Raw genomic sequence first — 14,315 nt, forward strand, 5'->3', positions numbered from 1 at the left:
TTTGGCAGTTGGGGCTTAGAAATTATTGTATAATGTTTATAGATTCTTAAATTTGAGAAGGATTTTAATATGGTTATAAGAACAGCTTCCATTTACTAAGCACTTACTGTGTGCTGGGAATCATTCGAGTGTTTTACCTATTTTATTTTGCTATTCAGGAATGAAAAGAATGGCCTATTGATACACTCAACACCATGGATAAATCTCAAAATTATGCTGAGTGAAAGAAGACAGACAAAGAAGAGTGCATACTGTATGATACTACTATATAAAATTCTAGGAAATGCCAACTAGCCTGTTGGGAGAGAAAGAGATCAGCTGTCGCCTAGGCACAGGGCACGGTGGGGAGGGACGGCACGGAGAGGGGATTCCCGAGGGATGCGAGGAGCTTTCGGAGGTGAAGGATGTGTTCATTATTTCAATTATAGTGATGGTTTCATGGATGGGTAAACATTTCAAAACTTATCAAATTATATACTTTAACATGTATTGTGTATTGTATGTCAATTATAACTCAAAAATGTTTTTAAAGGGAAAATATTAAAACATTATGCTGCCTCTTAGAGGAAAAGGGATAAACGAGCTGTGATTTACTCACACAATGGAATTCTACGCAGTAGTGAAAACCAATGAAACAGATCTGCATGTATTGAAACAGCCAATGATTACAAAAGTAAGTTACCAAAGGAAGTTACAGTATGATGTATATTTAAAATTTAAATACACACAATAACATTGTGCATTCTTATGAGTACACACATGCATCAAAAGTGTAAACTTGGAAAGATACAAACTAACTTTAGCAGTCAGGTTAGTGAGGGGCAAGAAGGAGGAAGGGATGGGGGTGGTGTGTTGGCTGTACTTATAATGCTAAGATCCATAGCAAAATGACAAAATGTTAACATCTGTGAAATCTGGGTGGTGGGTACAAGGGCATCTGTTATGTTATTTTCTGTACTTTTCTGCACGCTTGAAATATTTCATAATTAAAAAAAAAAGTTTAAGTAATTCTCCATTCCACTCTTAGCATCCAGTTCCCCTTGCCAGGGGCAACTGCTGTTATCAGTTTCTTGTGTGTCCTTCTGGAGATTTTCTAAATATATAAAAGCACAGATGTGTGAGTGTATATATATGTAAATTTTTATATATGTCTTTTTTAAAAAGACACAATTTAGAACACACTATATACATGTTTATGTATCTTGCTTTTCTCACTCAACAAAGCTTTGGAAATAGTTCCAACTCAATTCATACAGAATTTCCTCATTCTTTGTAATGCTCAGCATTCCGTCATATGGATAATTAGGCTATTTCCCATCTTTTGCCAGTACAGACACATTATAAGCACACATTTTGCACATCTGTCTGGGTGTACTACCTGCCATTTAAAGCAGACTACACCACAACGCATTCAATCTTTCTTAATTACGTAGGGTCTTAAGCACAAAGAGCAATGAAAATGCTGGGCTGCAGAAAGAGCAATGGGCTCGTGAGTTGGATGGGACAGTGATATCGGAGTAGCTACCCTTTGAGCTCCTGTATTCCTTTTTTAGGTTTTCTATTTCTTGGATATTGGGTTTCCGGCTCCCACTTTCTAATTTTTGGTAGTGATCTTTCTCCTGCCATTTTGCTGCTTCTAAAATGTTTTAGGCCAAGGAGCCAAATAATCAAAGTTGTTTGGACTGTGACTAAAGTAAGAGGACTCAGCAGTTTTCAGAGTCAAGGGTATGAGCTTTGCTGCGTGGATGTTGCTACATACTGGCCGGCGACTCTGGGGCTTTGGGTTACTCCCCAGTTCCTAGTCGATTCTGGACGGGCGACTATATAGGACAGCTGCTTCATCCATCACCTGGTGTTGGAGGAGGGACGGGACCCAGAGGCCACTAGGGAGTTAACAAGAGGCAGAAACTGCTGTGTTTTGGTATATGTCCAGCTGCAGTGAGGAGCCAGCGTTCATCCTGGCTCTGTTTGACAGCATTCTGTGACTTTTTTGAATAATTCTCTGTGTTCCTACAGGAAGGATGGAGAAAGTCCTCCAGGTGAGGGGCCTTGAGTCAGAGCCGGAGGTCTGGGCAGTGTAGGAAGCTCACCTCCTTCTCTTCGGCTATGAGGTTTTACTCTCTACTGAAAGTATATTTTACATTACAATAGGATTTTAGAGAAGAATTTCTCTAGAATACTCAGTATCTAGAATACTAGCGATAATAGTAATAATATCAAATATTTACTGCCGTTTCAGAAGTATTTTCTTACGAGAGAGAAGGGTAGTCTAGTGGTTAAGAGCACAGGCTCTGAAGTCAGACTGTCTGGGTTCAAACCCTGGCTCCACCACGTACTGTGTGGCTGAGGGGAGCTTATTTAACTCCTCTGTGCCCTGGTGTTCTCATCTATAACACGGGGATGATACGACTACTCACTTCCCAGGGCTGTACAAGATTAAAGGATTAAAAAATGTGTAAAAGTCCAATTTGAGGTGAGTGCCTGATACGTACTTAGTGAATGCTTGATAAATGTCAGTTATTATTATTATTAATATTATTATTGCAGTTGTAGCAGTATTAAGAATTGGAGTAAATGGGCACAGAGTTGGTAATCAGATCAGTCATTGGACTCAAGGCTTGTAAATCAGTGTGGAGGGATATCTTTCCACGAACAAGAAAGAGAAGCTATGTCAGGCAGACCAGTGTTAAGATGTGAACCAGCCAGGCATGTGAAGTCTGTTTACAGCCACTGCTGGGCACTAATGCGATGGTGCCAGGCCATGATGGAAGGTTACGACATTGCATGGCACGATGGTATTTGAGGTCTCAGAGTAAAGATGCAGCCAGCGGTTTACTGGAGCTGCCTCTTCAGAGCTGACTGCTAAAACTGACAAAGTTTTGAAAGCTGGTTGCTAACACAGCCATTATTTAAAAAATAAATTAGATAAACCTACAGTTAAGAAAATTATCTTAAAAGCAAAGGTGATAAATATTCAAAACTCATCATATCCAAATTATTCTACCACATTTTACATTATCTTTGCTCATGAGGTTGTCATCTGTTGCCTCTGGAAAGTGGAAGTACCATTAGTGATGGGCTGCTGGGCAGCTCTTCCTGACTCCATGTTCACCGACATTGCAGCGGTCCTCGAAATTGGTCATGGTGGGAGTACTTACACTGCAGAAACTGGCAAACATATGGACCAGGGCTTGTTTGTTTTGTTGATTGTGTAGACGTAAGAAAATGCTGAGAAAAATTTAATAATACAGACTCAACTTAAAAGGGTATCATGCCTGTAGCTGTCAACATTGCACAGAGCACAAAAAAATTGATGTCTTCTTTCAGTATTCAAATAGAAGATGTTCCCATCACTGACAAACCAGTGGAGTTCTGACACAAGTCTTTATCATTTCACTTGGTTTTACCTGTTAAGATTCCGGTGGGAACTACTGTCAATTGCTGGATTGGGACTGAGGTGTGAACCATTTACCAGCCCAGCAGGGGATGAAGCCCAGATGCTAATTTGACCAAGGTGGAAAAGTCTCTCTGTCACTGAGTGGGAGACAGGGCACAGTGCAGACTTCCGTCAACAAGTATCAGGTGCTTAACTGCTACGTGAGGTAGAGATCAGAGACAGTGCCGCTCCTCATTTGCCTCTCACACTGAAAAAGCTGGCAAAATGGTGTCGAAAGAAGGTGGGAAGTGAGCTGTTCTCTCACATGGGAATTGGAGAAAGTAGAGCGCTGGTAACACCACGCTTGTTGACCCTGGGGTTCACAGTGGGCAGGGGCCACAGAAGGACCAGAGAAGGTAAAATGGTTCAGACTGCAAGAGGTGATCAAAGGAAGTCTGTTTTGCAAGCCTGCCAGCCTGAGGCCTGGATGAGGTAGGTGGAGAGGAAAAGGACCAGACTCCCTTCTCATGTTAGAAGCTGTGGCTTGTAACTTACCAATCGGCAAGCACTCATAGGGAATCCTCACTATGGTAGAGCGTGCCTACTGGGGGGGAGGATGCAGTGGTCTCACCTGGGAAAGCCTGGGCCAAGTCTGAGAGAGTGGAGCAGGGCTGTGACAGCATGAGACGCAAGAGCAGGCAGTCTCCCCAGCTCTGCCACTCTCCTCCTCCTGTTGGGAGGGTGGCTTGGCCGCTTCCTCTAAATGAAGCTGTTTCTAGGGTTAATGTGTTGAGTGTTTCTATTAAAAAGGGGACTCTACTGTAGGTAAGGGTCAAGGAAGAGGGGAAAACACCTTCTGTAGTGAGCCTCTGACCTGAAGCCACACCCTAGAGGGCTCCTGTCCACTCGGGACCCGGGCGCATAAACTCCCAGTGAAAAGCACGCCCCACGTGGTCAGGAAGCTGGATGTGCCACGGCAGCCTTGCCGCTCAGTGGTGACCTTGGGCAATCATGTACTTTCACCTGAGCCTCAGTTTCCCCATCTCTAAGATGTCTGTAAGAATGAAATGATCTCGAGAGACACATCTGCTGTCAAAAGTCTACAAGTCCACGCGAATCTCTCAGTGGGTTCTCAGCTTTCTCCGTCCTCAAGGTGCTGACCTGCTCTGTGTTGAACTCCCAGCCCTGGAGGAACCTGCAGTCCAGGGAGGAAAGTAGGGAGAGAGGATGGGGAAAGGGGGCAGTGCTAAGGGTGCTGGAGAAGTGGGACAGAGGTGCTGTAGGCGAGAAAGTAGGAGAGAGAAGGAGAATGTGAGAGGAGATGCACAGTGCTGGGCACGGGGGACATCAAACCAAGTAGGTGCCTCACCTCTGCTCCAGCTCCATGTCAGGTGACCCAGACACTCAGACACCCCACCCTCTCCTCCATGTCCTCTGGGCCCCTTACCCTGCAGCATCGCCGATGTGGTGTAGTAGTTGAAGGGCACGTTTTTCACCAGGTATTCTTCGGCACTGAGGCTGGCCAGCTTAGCTCCCACCAGCACGGACTTGCCAGTGCCGGCGGTCCCCACCAGCATGACCGGCCGCTGCCGCTCCATCAGCCGCTCCAAGAAGTAGCACACTCGGATCGTCTCGCTCGTGTGCACCAAACAGGCCTGGAATGGGAACACGATGAGCGTGCCAGGGGCTCGTGGGAGAAACAGATGCATTGCAAAATGTTCTGGAGCATTTCAGAAGAGGGAGTTCTGCTGTCACGGTGGAGCCAGCTCACCGCCTTGGGCAGGAGTGCCCGCCTCAGTATCCACAGTAAGACCATCCTATACACACATTCTCTGGGTAGAGAGCATCCCCTCCCTCCTCGACCAGCTCTGCCTGCATCCCTATGGTCTCGCTGACGCACTTTAGAACCTTCTGCCCCTGCCATCTTCCCCCCTCTTTCCCCAGGATGCCAGTGGGGCCTGGTAATTAAGTTATCTAGCCTTTAGGGGATGTCGTGACTTCACTGGACTATGATTTCCTCTGAAAAGGAAAAGGAGATGACTAGTTCCTGGCAAGGTCAAAATACTTGAAGACCAACAAGAGGCTTCAGCTAGAGCTGCTGCATATCCTTGGGGTGACTGCATGTTGTCGGTCACTCAGCCACACTCACCTGCAAAGGCAACTCAGGGTCAAATTCAAACTGCGGGATGAGTGTGGACCACGGCTCGAACTTCTTGGTCTCCGGGTCTATGTAATAGTCAAAGACGGTTCCCTGGGAAGGAAACTTGACTGTCTTGAACTCGGTCAGCCACCATTTGCTGAACTCTGCCTGGTAGTCCACAAGCTGCCAAAACAAAGCAGGTCAGGGGCAAGGCTCTCCAGAGCTTGAGAAGCCTGGACACGCTGCCCTTGCATCAGGCAGAAGGGCAGGAGGCGGAACACGAAGTGCTCCTGCCCGTGCAGGCTGGCCTAACGGACCAGCTCCTCCAGGAAGGACGCTGGTCTCCCGAGGATCAACCCCAACCAGGCCCAGCCACCCAAGGGCCTCCCTTGAACATGTATGAGTGTCCCTGCTTGACCCTCACTGTGCCTCTGTGGCACTGGCACATGTCAGAGCCATGGCGGGGGGAGGGGGTGGGAGGGAGGCGTAAGAACACGGAGGACAGAGGGAGCCTGCAACCACAAGATGGGGGAGCGTGGCCAAAACTCCTGGAAAGACACATCGGACCCTATCCTGGTAGACTGCCGAGACTCTGAGCAATGTCCAGGACGGCAGTCAGGGACGGAATGAATGAAATGGTGACTGTTGACACCTGGGGGCACAGGGCGGTTGAGTGAGAAGAGCCTCAGAAGGGGAGGCAGGCACACAACACTGGCAAATCATTTCTTTCTGTGGTTTAGTTTCCTCATCTGTAAAAATGAAGATTCTAGAAAAGAGGATTTCTAAGTTTCCTTTAAGAACTAAAATTCTAAAATCTAGGAGCAGCCGAGAAAAACCTACAGTGCTCTTTCTGACAGAAGTAGGTAGAGACATAATTTACATGCATCCATATTAGATCCGAGCTCTGGAGGACAGGGCTGTGTGCCCAGTGTACTCAAACTGCCTTCCTGTGTCCAAGCTGAACGCGCCAGTGCGTGTACGCCTCCCCCTCGACATACCTGCTGCCGCTGGCAACCCTCTGGGGGAGCAAACCTGCTCTTCGAACACACAGACCCAGCAAAGATCCCGCAAAGAGGCCCACACTGGGCATTTCAGGAAACGTTCCTGGAGGGTAGGACAAAGATGGAGTCCAAAGGCAGGACAGACCGGGGAGTGGGCACACGGCAATGGACCTGGCCCTGGAGGAAATGGTACTCCTCGTTTGGCTGTCTACTAGGTAAGTGAGATTGAATTCTTTTGCCTTAAAGTGAGAACGGAAACAGGCCCTAAGGTAAGGACCAATTTGTTTGCTGTTCTTCTTCTGATCTGAAATCAGATTAAGGGGAGGACACTGTGTCTTCTCAATACTGTTCTGTGCAATCAGAAGCCTTAGAAAAAGTTTCCATTTTTAACTGATGAATAAATTCTTGACGGCCTTTAACTTCCTATGTAAACCAGATTTTAGGTTTCCATGGAAAATCCGAGACAAGGGCCAGCTTTAGAAAGAAGGAGGTCGGGTGGATCTTCTTTCCTCACTCCCAGTTCCACCTTGAGCCACCCGGTCAGCTTCTTAGCCAAGCCGTTAGCTGGGCTGTGCCATCACTGTCTCGCCCTCCTGTAGGCTGGCCCTTGACCTCGCCTTCCACTGCCGCTGAACACTGTAAAGACAAGGTCACCTCTGCTGATTCATCCGGTGGCCCTTTCTCAGTTCAACTCTTTGGGTGTCTCTTCAGTAATGGCCTTAATGAAGAGGCCGCTTCTGAAATCCTCGTCTCTTTTGGCTTCCGACAAATCTCTGGTCCCCTTCCTGCCCTTTGAACTTGGCAACACTAAGGCTCTACCGGTATACAGCAGCCGAGTGTGGAAGGCAAGATCACCTCATCTGATCCTCACATTGCTCTAAGTTATCCTGGCTACTGAAAATTATTTCTATTTTATATATGAAAAGACAATAGCTTAAAAGTTTCCACTTTTAGACCTGGCAGTTGCACTCAGGGTTTTAGTCTCCCAATCCGGTGCTCCCTCAGAGATCATTTCCTGTGATCGATTGCTGCAAACTATTTAGCCAGGCCCCTTCCCCCCTTTTATTACCGGGCCTTCTACTCAAGCAGAGGCTGTACTTTGCACTTTTGCTTTGCTTTACTGACAGCTTTTTAAACGTAAACACCATTGGTGTTCCTGATGTGAATACTTTGGCCAACTCTCTACTTTTCAATTTACAGCATTATTTTGGTGTTTGGCTTGAATGCGGACTGTGTGGGGTCTTGGACATTCCCTGCTGCTAAAAGCTCTCTCTCTTGTCCTCTCCCCATGTACCAGCCTGGCTGCCTGCAGCTCCAAGTGCTCCAGAGCCCAGGATGCCTGGAGGGGTGCTTTCCGCTGGGCTTTTAAAAAGAGTTGAGTGGATTTAATTTTTTCTATACAGAGATAGAAAAATTGACCAAGTATCTTCATCCTCCTACCCCACTGCCTGCTGGGCACCAGCATAAGAGAGAAGCTCGGTAGTGGTTGCTTTCTGACATTTCAGAAGCCGAAAGGTCAGAGACTGCATTTGATGGAAAGCAATAAGCTATGCATTCTGGACGTCTGTGCATTTCAGCCAGGTCTCATCCATCCTGCTGGACTCATTGCCTCCTTGCCTCAAAGGGGAAATGTAAAGCTGTCAAAGAACAGTCCACGGAGGAGCTCCAAGGCCTGCAGAAGAGACAGCATGATATTCTCAGATGTCAAGCTCCCATCCATCCAGGCATCCTGCTGCCCTTGGAGAGTCCCCGTCCTCACCAGCCTCTAGCTCTAGAGAGGGAGATGGAGGAAGCACACATCCCAAGGACTTGCGAGAGCTGCTTTCTGAATTTTGAGCACCAAAGAACATGTTAGGGAGTGATGGGAGGTAGGATGGATACATCCAGAGCCTGGGAAAATGGAAAAGAAATTAATTGTTAATTCTAAATTAATTGTTAATTCTCCCAGCTCACCTCCATTTTGGATTCTTAGAACATGGTTTGCTCTGGGAGGCTGAAATTTTTTATCTCTTTCCTTGAAAGGGCCCATAATCAACCCAGACCAGAAAGAGAAAATCATAAGTCTCCAACAATTACAGCTGGGTTTGATCTCCTGTTGGAGAGAGGCAGGTATTTGCTATGAAACTGAACATTTATGGTGGGAGAATATTAATAATAAGCACACGTGTGCCGGCACTATTCTAAGTGCCTTGCACATATTCATGCTGGGCAATTAGAACAGTATCCCTTCGTTTAATCCTTACAAACATCCTAGGAACTAGGTACCACACTCATCACTCTCATCTCCTTTGTACACACAGGGAAAGTAAGGTAGAGAGAGGTTAAGTTACTCGTTCAGGGTCCTCTAGATAATAAGCGGCAGAGTTACAATTCAAATGCCGAGTCCATATTCTTAACTTCTATATGACATTGCCTGATAGATAAAGTTGTTAACAACTGGTCTGCGTAAGCTTGAATATGTTGTTTCTAGAAAAAATACCTTTTATCTGGAGGCCACTAAGTAAAGAAAAAGGCTGGGAATATAGGAAGGGTTAGGGAATAGGATGCCAAGATACTCCAAGCCAACATCCCTACCCCAAACAGCAGGGGGCTACAGCAGCCAACACTACGAGATAAATACTACTTTGGTTTCCCACCTCCAGATGTCAATTAACTTTCAGCCCAAACTTCTATGGATAGCTCTGCATTTCAGGAGTATGGAGATGTGACAGTTAACTCTGGTCTGGTACGGAGTGGTACCTGCTTGTTCTGGAAGATTTTTAGAAGGCTAAAGGGGTTCCTTTCACTCAAGCTTCAACAGCACAGCATCATTCCACATATAAGAAGCATATCACCTTGCAATGTGGTATACTTATAGCTCCAGTTGTTCAAACTCAAACACTGCAATTCTCCAGGAAATCAGGGATACATTCACTAACTCAAAAAGCAACAGCTCAAAATACAGCCCAATCTCATCTGTCTGACCCCATGAGGCCCTCTGTGGGGACTGATGTCTTTAGCAGAGCAGTGGGTAAAACAAATAGTTTGACGCTTTCATATTGATTCTGACATTTAGCCATCCTGTCTTCCAAATCTTTGCTGGTAGGTCAGTTTTTGCTGCTGTGGACTTGTACATGGGTGTTAACCTCAGCGCGTCCTCTTACCTGATCTTGGACCATTGCTCCACCAAAAGCCCAGATGGCAGCAAACACAAAATAAAGCTCATAGGTTTCCTTGGGGCAGTCTGCAGGGATGTCCTCCTTAGTCAGCAGACACTCAAGAAGGTAGCACAGCGTCTGAACCATGCTCTGCTCTGGGATTGGAATTATCTTCTTAAATCTGCAAAGAGAGACCCAGGTGTGCTCTAAAACACTGGATTTTCCATCCCAGAGGTGTTGCTGGACAGCCATGGAACCTAGTTGGTTTCTGTGGACTCATCATTTGTCATGCTGTTTTGCAGCAGCAAAAACTTTGGGATTACAGAGGACCATGTTGCTACCGTGTTCTCATCAGTTATTTTTGGGTCAGCTCCCTTTGCAAAGAAGTAAGGGCCTGGAGCACACCTAAGAAGGTTCCTTTTCTCATCTTCCTTTCCTCTGATGCCCTTCCCCTCTCCTCTTCCCTTCTCTGAACATTGATGGTCCTCTCTCAGTCCTTGGGGAATGTAGGCAGCTGCAACTAAAAGAGTAAATATCTCAATTTCACTCCTTTCACAGTTTCCTCAGTTGTCAAAAAGCACCTACAAGAGTCAAGGTGGCTGCAATTCTGAAGTTGGTCCTTCTACTCCTCCAGCTCGGAGGAGTTCCCTCAATTAAAATATATTGAAAACATTTTCTCTGGGGCCAGAGTCTTCTCTAGGGGGCAGAGTGGGCCAGGACAGATGGTTATTTTATACAATCATGATTCACTTGATGGAGTTCCTCTTCTGAAAAAATACCTCTGTGACTTTGTCCCGGCCTGGCTTTTCTATCTTTAATCTTGGCTTTGGAGGTCTTGACTGCAAGGCAGATATCAAGAGAGGCATAAGGATGAATCTACACCCAAGGGAGCAAGAACATGTGGTGCGTGCACACACACACATGCACACACATGGGCGCTCTCATTGCACCAACTGGACACAGGGTACACCACGTACCCACACACTAACCCCTCCTGTACACCTGCCCACGTTGCCATCTCCCATGGGAAGATGAGCTCACAGGCTGCGGAGAGGCAGTCTGTTGTTATAAGATGAGCAATACCGTCAAGTGACACCTTAAAAGTCATTTACCAGCACAGGGCCTCAGAGTGTCACAGCAACCCATTCTCTTTAGTGTTTTGTGTTTGCCCCTGTTTATAAACCAGTTGCAATCCTCACAAGTGGTCTAGTAGTTTAGGCATTACTTCTACGAGTAATGAGAAAACCGAGTGCTTGAAGGGCTTTCCTTCACTTCTCTGACACATCTTTGTAACAGAATGTAAAATGGAACCATCTCAGGCTCAGTTCTGGATGAGGCACCAAGACCGCAGGGGCCGACTACTCTGACAATTCCAAACTGAGATTCCAGACAGCCTAGGGGAGACTTGCAAAGGGTTTTGCAACCCTGGCCTCTGGTCCTCTCAAGGGTATAGAGGATCAAAGTAGGAGATCTGAAAGGGCTAGAAATTAGCATACAGAATTTTGGGGAGAGCTCTTAGTGTTCAATGAGTACCCCCTCTCCCGTAGGGAAGGCAAGTGCTTGCCTCAACTAGAAAGACAGAGAAATGGGCTTCAATAGGACTTCTCTGAGCTGGCAAAGGACCCACGGCTAGAAAACCCTGCAGAGACTTGCTAACCTCACAGGGGAGTTTAGAGAGGTGGCTTGCTGGGGCAGCCTGTGCTTCAGTTTGTCAAAGCAAAGGAGGGGTGAGTGTTTTCTGGGGTCCATTGTGGGCTATGAGCATGTGGGCTTGTTTTAAAAGCTGGCTAAGGGAGCCACCCAGAGGGGTTTGCATGAGGAGTTGTCCATGATTGGCTGAGGGAGAGGCATTTACTTGATTCAAGGAAAGGCATATAGGAGATCTCCAGTGATGGTGAGAGGTCCAAGGAACTCACAAAAACTTCCAAAGAGAAAGAATCCGATTTCAAACCTGCCACAGTTAGAGGGTCACTAAGGCCATGCTCACTGCAGTCGTTAAGACTGTTCCTGCCTCTTACGCTCTTCTCTCTGTCCCCCTTCAACCATGATGGGTCAGAAGCTACAGCTGGTGCGGGGGCGACTGGTAGAGTGAGAAGAGAAGTCAAGGACACTCGCATTTCCCAGTGCAGGCGGAGAGCTGGAAGCAGACCTGAGCTGTGCGGGCAGGGGGAGCAGCTTTCATTTTAAATGGAGTTTGCTTATTAAAATTTTCACTGTGTGTTTTTAAAAATTTTCGTGTGTTTGTATGTGTGATTGTGTGACCAGAATTGATCCAATGGCTTTTCATTACTGAAGAATGATGAGAAAATTCATGGACGTTGACCTAGATTTCATCCAGGGCCAGGAGGAGAACAGCCACATAAAATGGTCTTGAAGGAGCAGTGGGAAACAAAATAAAGTTGCAAAATTATAAAAATCACCCCTTACGATGTCTGCTTGTTCATAAAACTATGTGTCGACATCGCACAGATTCATGAGAACAGGGCCACGTAAAGCCAGCATTACAAGGCTGTGATGAATAAAATCCAAGTAAGACTTTGAAGTAAGTGCCTTGTTACTAGCTAGCTCTGATGCCAAGGGAGCATCGGGGAACCTTAGCTCCCTGATCTCCAGGATTGTCAGCTGTCTTAGGAGTGTTGTGAGAATTAAATGAAATAACACCCAGAGCAGGCACCACACATGACAACTATTTTTTTTTCCTTGATAACCATAGGGTTCAGAGATTGTGGGGGAATTGTCTCTGGACAGACTTAACACAGAGTCTTCAAAGCTTGTCTCAAAGGCTTGTGCATGAACATGAGCACACATGTGTACACACACACACTCACACACAAACAGACAAGAGTTTGGCTTCTCTTGTTCTAAATTCCCAGAGTGGGAAATGGCCTAACTTTTAGTCAACTTGAAAAATAATTATTGACCTTGAAATATAAAAATTACAAAATCCAAATTAATAAATGTCTAATTAAATATCTAAAAATACACCACTATGGCAACTACTTGGCAGCAACTCAGGTTTTTGTTATATAAAAGTCAGTCTTTTTTTTTTCTTTTTGGCTGAGGAAGATTCCCTGAGCTAACATCCACTGTCATTCTTCCTCTTTCTGTACGTGAGCTGCCACCACAGCACGGCCACTGACAGATGCGTGGTGTAGGTCCATGCCTGGGAACTGAACCCAGGCTACTGAAGTGGAGCACGCCAAACTTCACCACAAGCCCACCGGGACTGGTGCTAAAATTCATTCTTAACATGGGTAAATTTTGATAGAGTGGGGGTGGGGCACATGAAATGAGACCACCTCAGGCCCTCTTGCAGTAGGAAGTTCTCCCTTCACCTCTGCCTCCACACTTGCGAGCAATTCCCCACCTTGTGCTTGACAGACCAACGAAGAAGGAGGTGAGGATGACTTTTAGTGATGGACTTAACTTCTGGGAAACACAATCCTGACCCTAACTTGTTGAATCCTTAGGGACTATGGATTTCTGCGGCACGTGGCCTTCGCAGGACCAGCTTCTGACGGTTGAATTGGACTAAACTACAAGGTTGGTACCCAATTCATAGAATGATGTATCCAATGGCAAAAGAAGAGAATGTAAACCAACAGCAGATTCCAAACACTGGAACCGTTCTCTGCAGACACATATAATATTCTTGCTGTAATAAGTGTCCTTTTGGTTAAGAGGATTAATCTCGTTTATGTGATAAATGGTCAAGACTTGTTGCTTTTACTTTTGCAAACCCATAAGAGGAACAGTGACTCATGGTGTCCAGAGGGGCAGGACAGTCAAATGATGCATTATACCTAATCTCACATTATCTGGGCCATGAACATACACAGCCAGGAACAGGAAGTATGCCCCACATGTCACCGACAGCTGTCATCTTCACCTCTAGGTCTGTGGATCTGGCCTGTGTATCATTTGTAGGAGGGCCAGCTGTGTGGCCTGCAAACTGAAGGATCTCAGGATTGTTATCTGATATTACAGCCCACAGCCTCCTTCTAAAACACCCATGTGGCACTGATGGATGGCACTTTAAATTTTCCTCCTCTTCATTCATCTCACTTCTGGCCTGAACTGACAATAGGCATCCCATGGCCATCCTAATGTGTGTTCCCCTCTGCCATCTGCCATGCCCAGAGGGAATGCTCTAGGGACATCTGACTTTGGGGACAGGACAGAACATCAGTGGGACATCAGGTGTGAGCTGCTGCTTTAACTTGTGACCTTCCTTCTTTCTTGGCCCACCTGGTTCTCAGTGTGTCTAAGCAGGTTGGAAGATACTTGTCAAACAGAATGGTTAAGTTGGCTCTCTCTGTCTGGATTTCCCTCCTGTCAATCCAGCTGCTCACCGGAGGATTCCATCCCAGGTCTGCTGGGTTGATGTACAGGATCCCTGGAGCACAGAGAATACTGTTGAGTGAATTTTCCATAGATGTCAGTATATTCTTCACCCCAGAGAGCTATTTTCTCGTTTAGAAAATATATAGAAGACTGGACTTAGAAAGAAGAGCGATCTGGCTGAGGTCTGAGAGGGCAAATGGGTTTGCTATTGGGATCCACTGTGATGGACTGATAATAGCCGATGGAAAGCAGTGTTGAAAAGGATCCTAAGGTCAAGTCCAGGCTCAGGAGGAAAGAAAGCTGTGATTGATTAGCAA

General features: G+C 46.2%; 1 protein-coding gene across 1 annotated transcript in view; it reads right to left on the minus strand.

Moving 5' to 3' along the window:
- Positions 1 to 14,315, minus strand: part of DNAH9 (dynein axonemal heavy chain 9) — a 326,432-nt gene that overhangs the window by 166,812 nt on the left and 145,305 nt on the right. Inside the window, exons 35-38 of the mRNA XM_070482321.1 lie at positions 13,903 to 14,050; positions 9,661 to 9,835; positions 5,526 to 5,699; positions 4,824 to 5,031 (exon numbers count right to left, since the gene is read on the minus strand). Of these exons, the coding sequence (XP_070338422.1) occupies positions 4,824 to 5,031; positions 5,526 to 5,699; positions 9,661 to 9,835; positions 13,903 to 14,050 (705 nt within the window). The remainder of the gene's footprint in view (positions 1 to 4,823; positions 5,032 to 5,525; positions 5,700 to 9,660; positions 9,836 to 13,902; positions 14,051 to 14,315) is intronic.

The sequence above is a fragment of the Equus asinus genome, chromosome 13, assembly GCF_041296235.1.
Source record: "Equus asinus isolate D_3611 breed Donkey chromosome 13, EquAss-T2T_v2, whole genome shotgun sequence".
NCBI classification, from domain to species: Eukaryota; Metazoa; Chordata; class Mammalia; order Perissodactyla; family Equidae; genus Equus; species Equus asinus.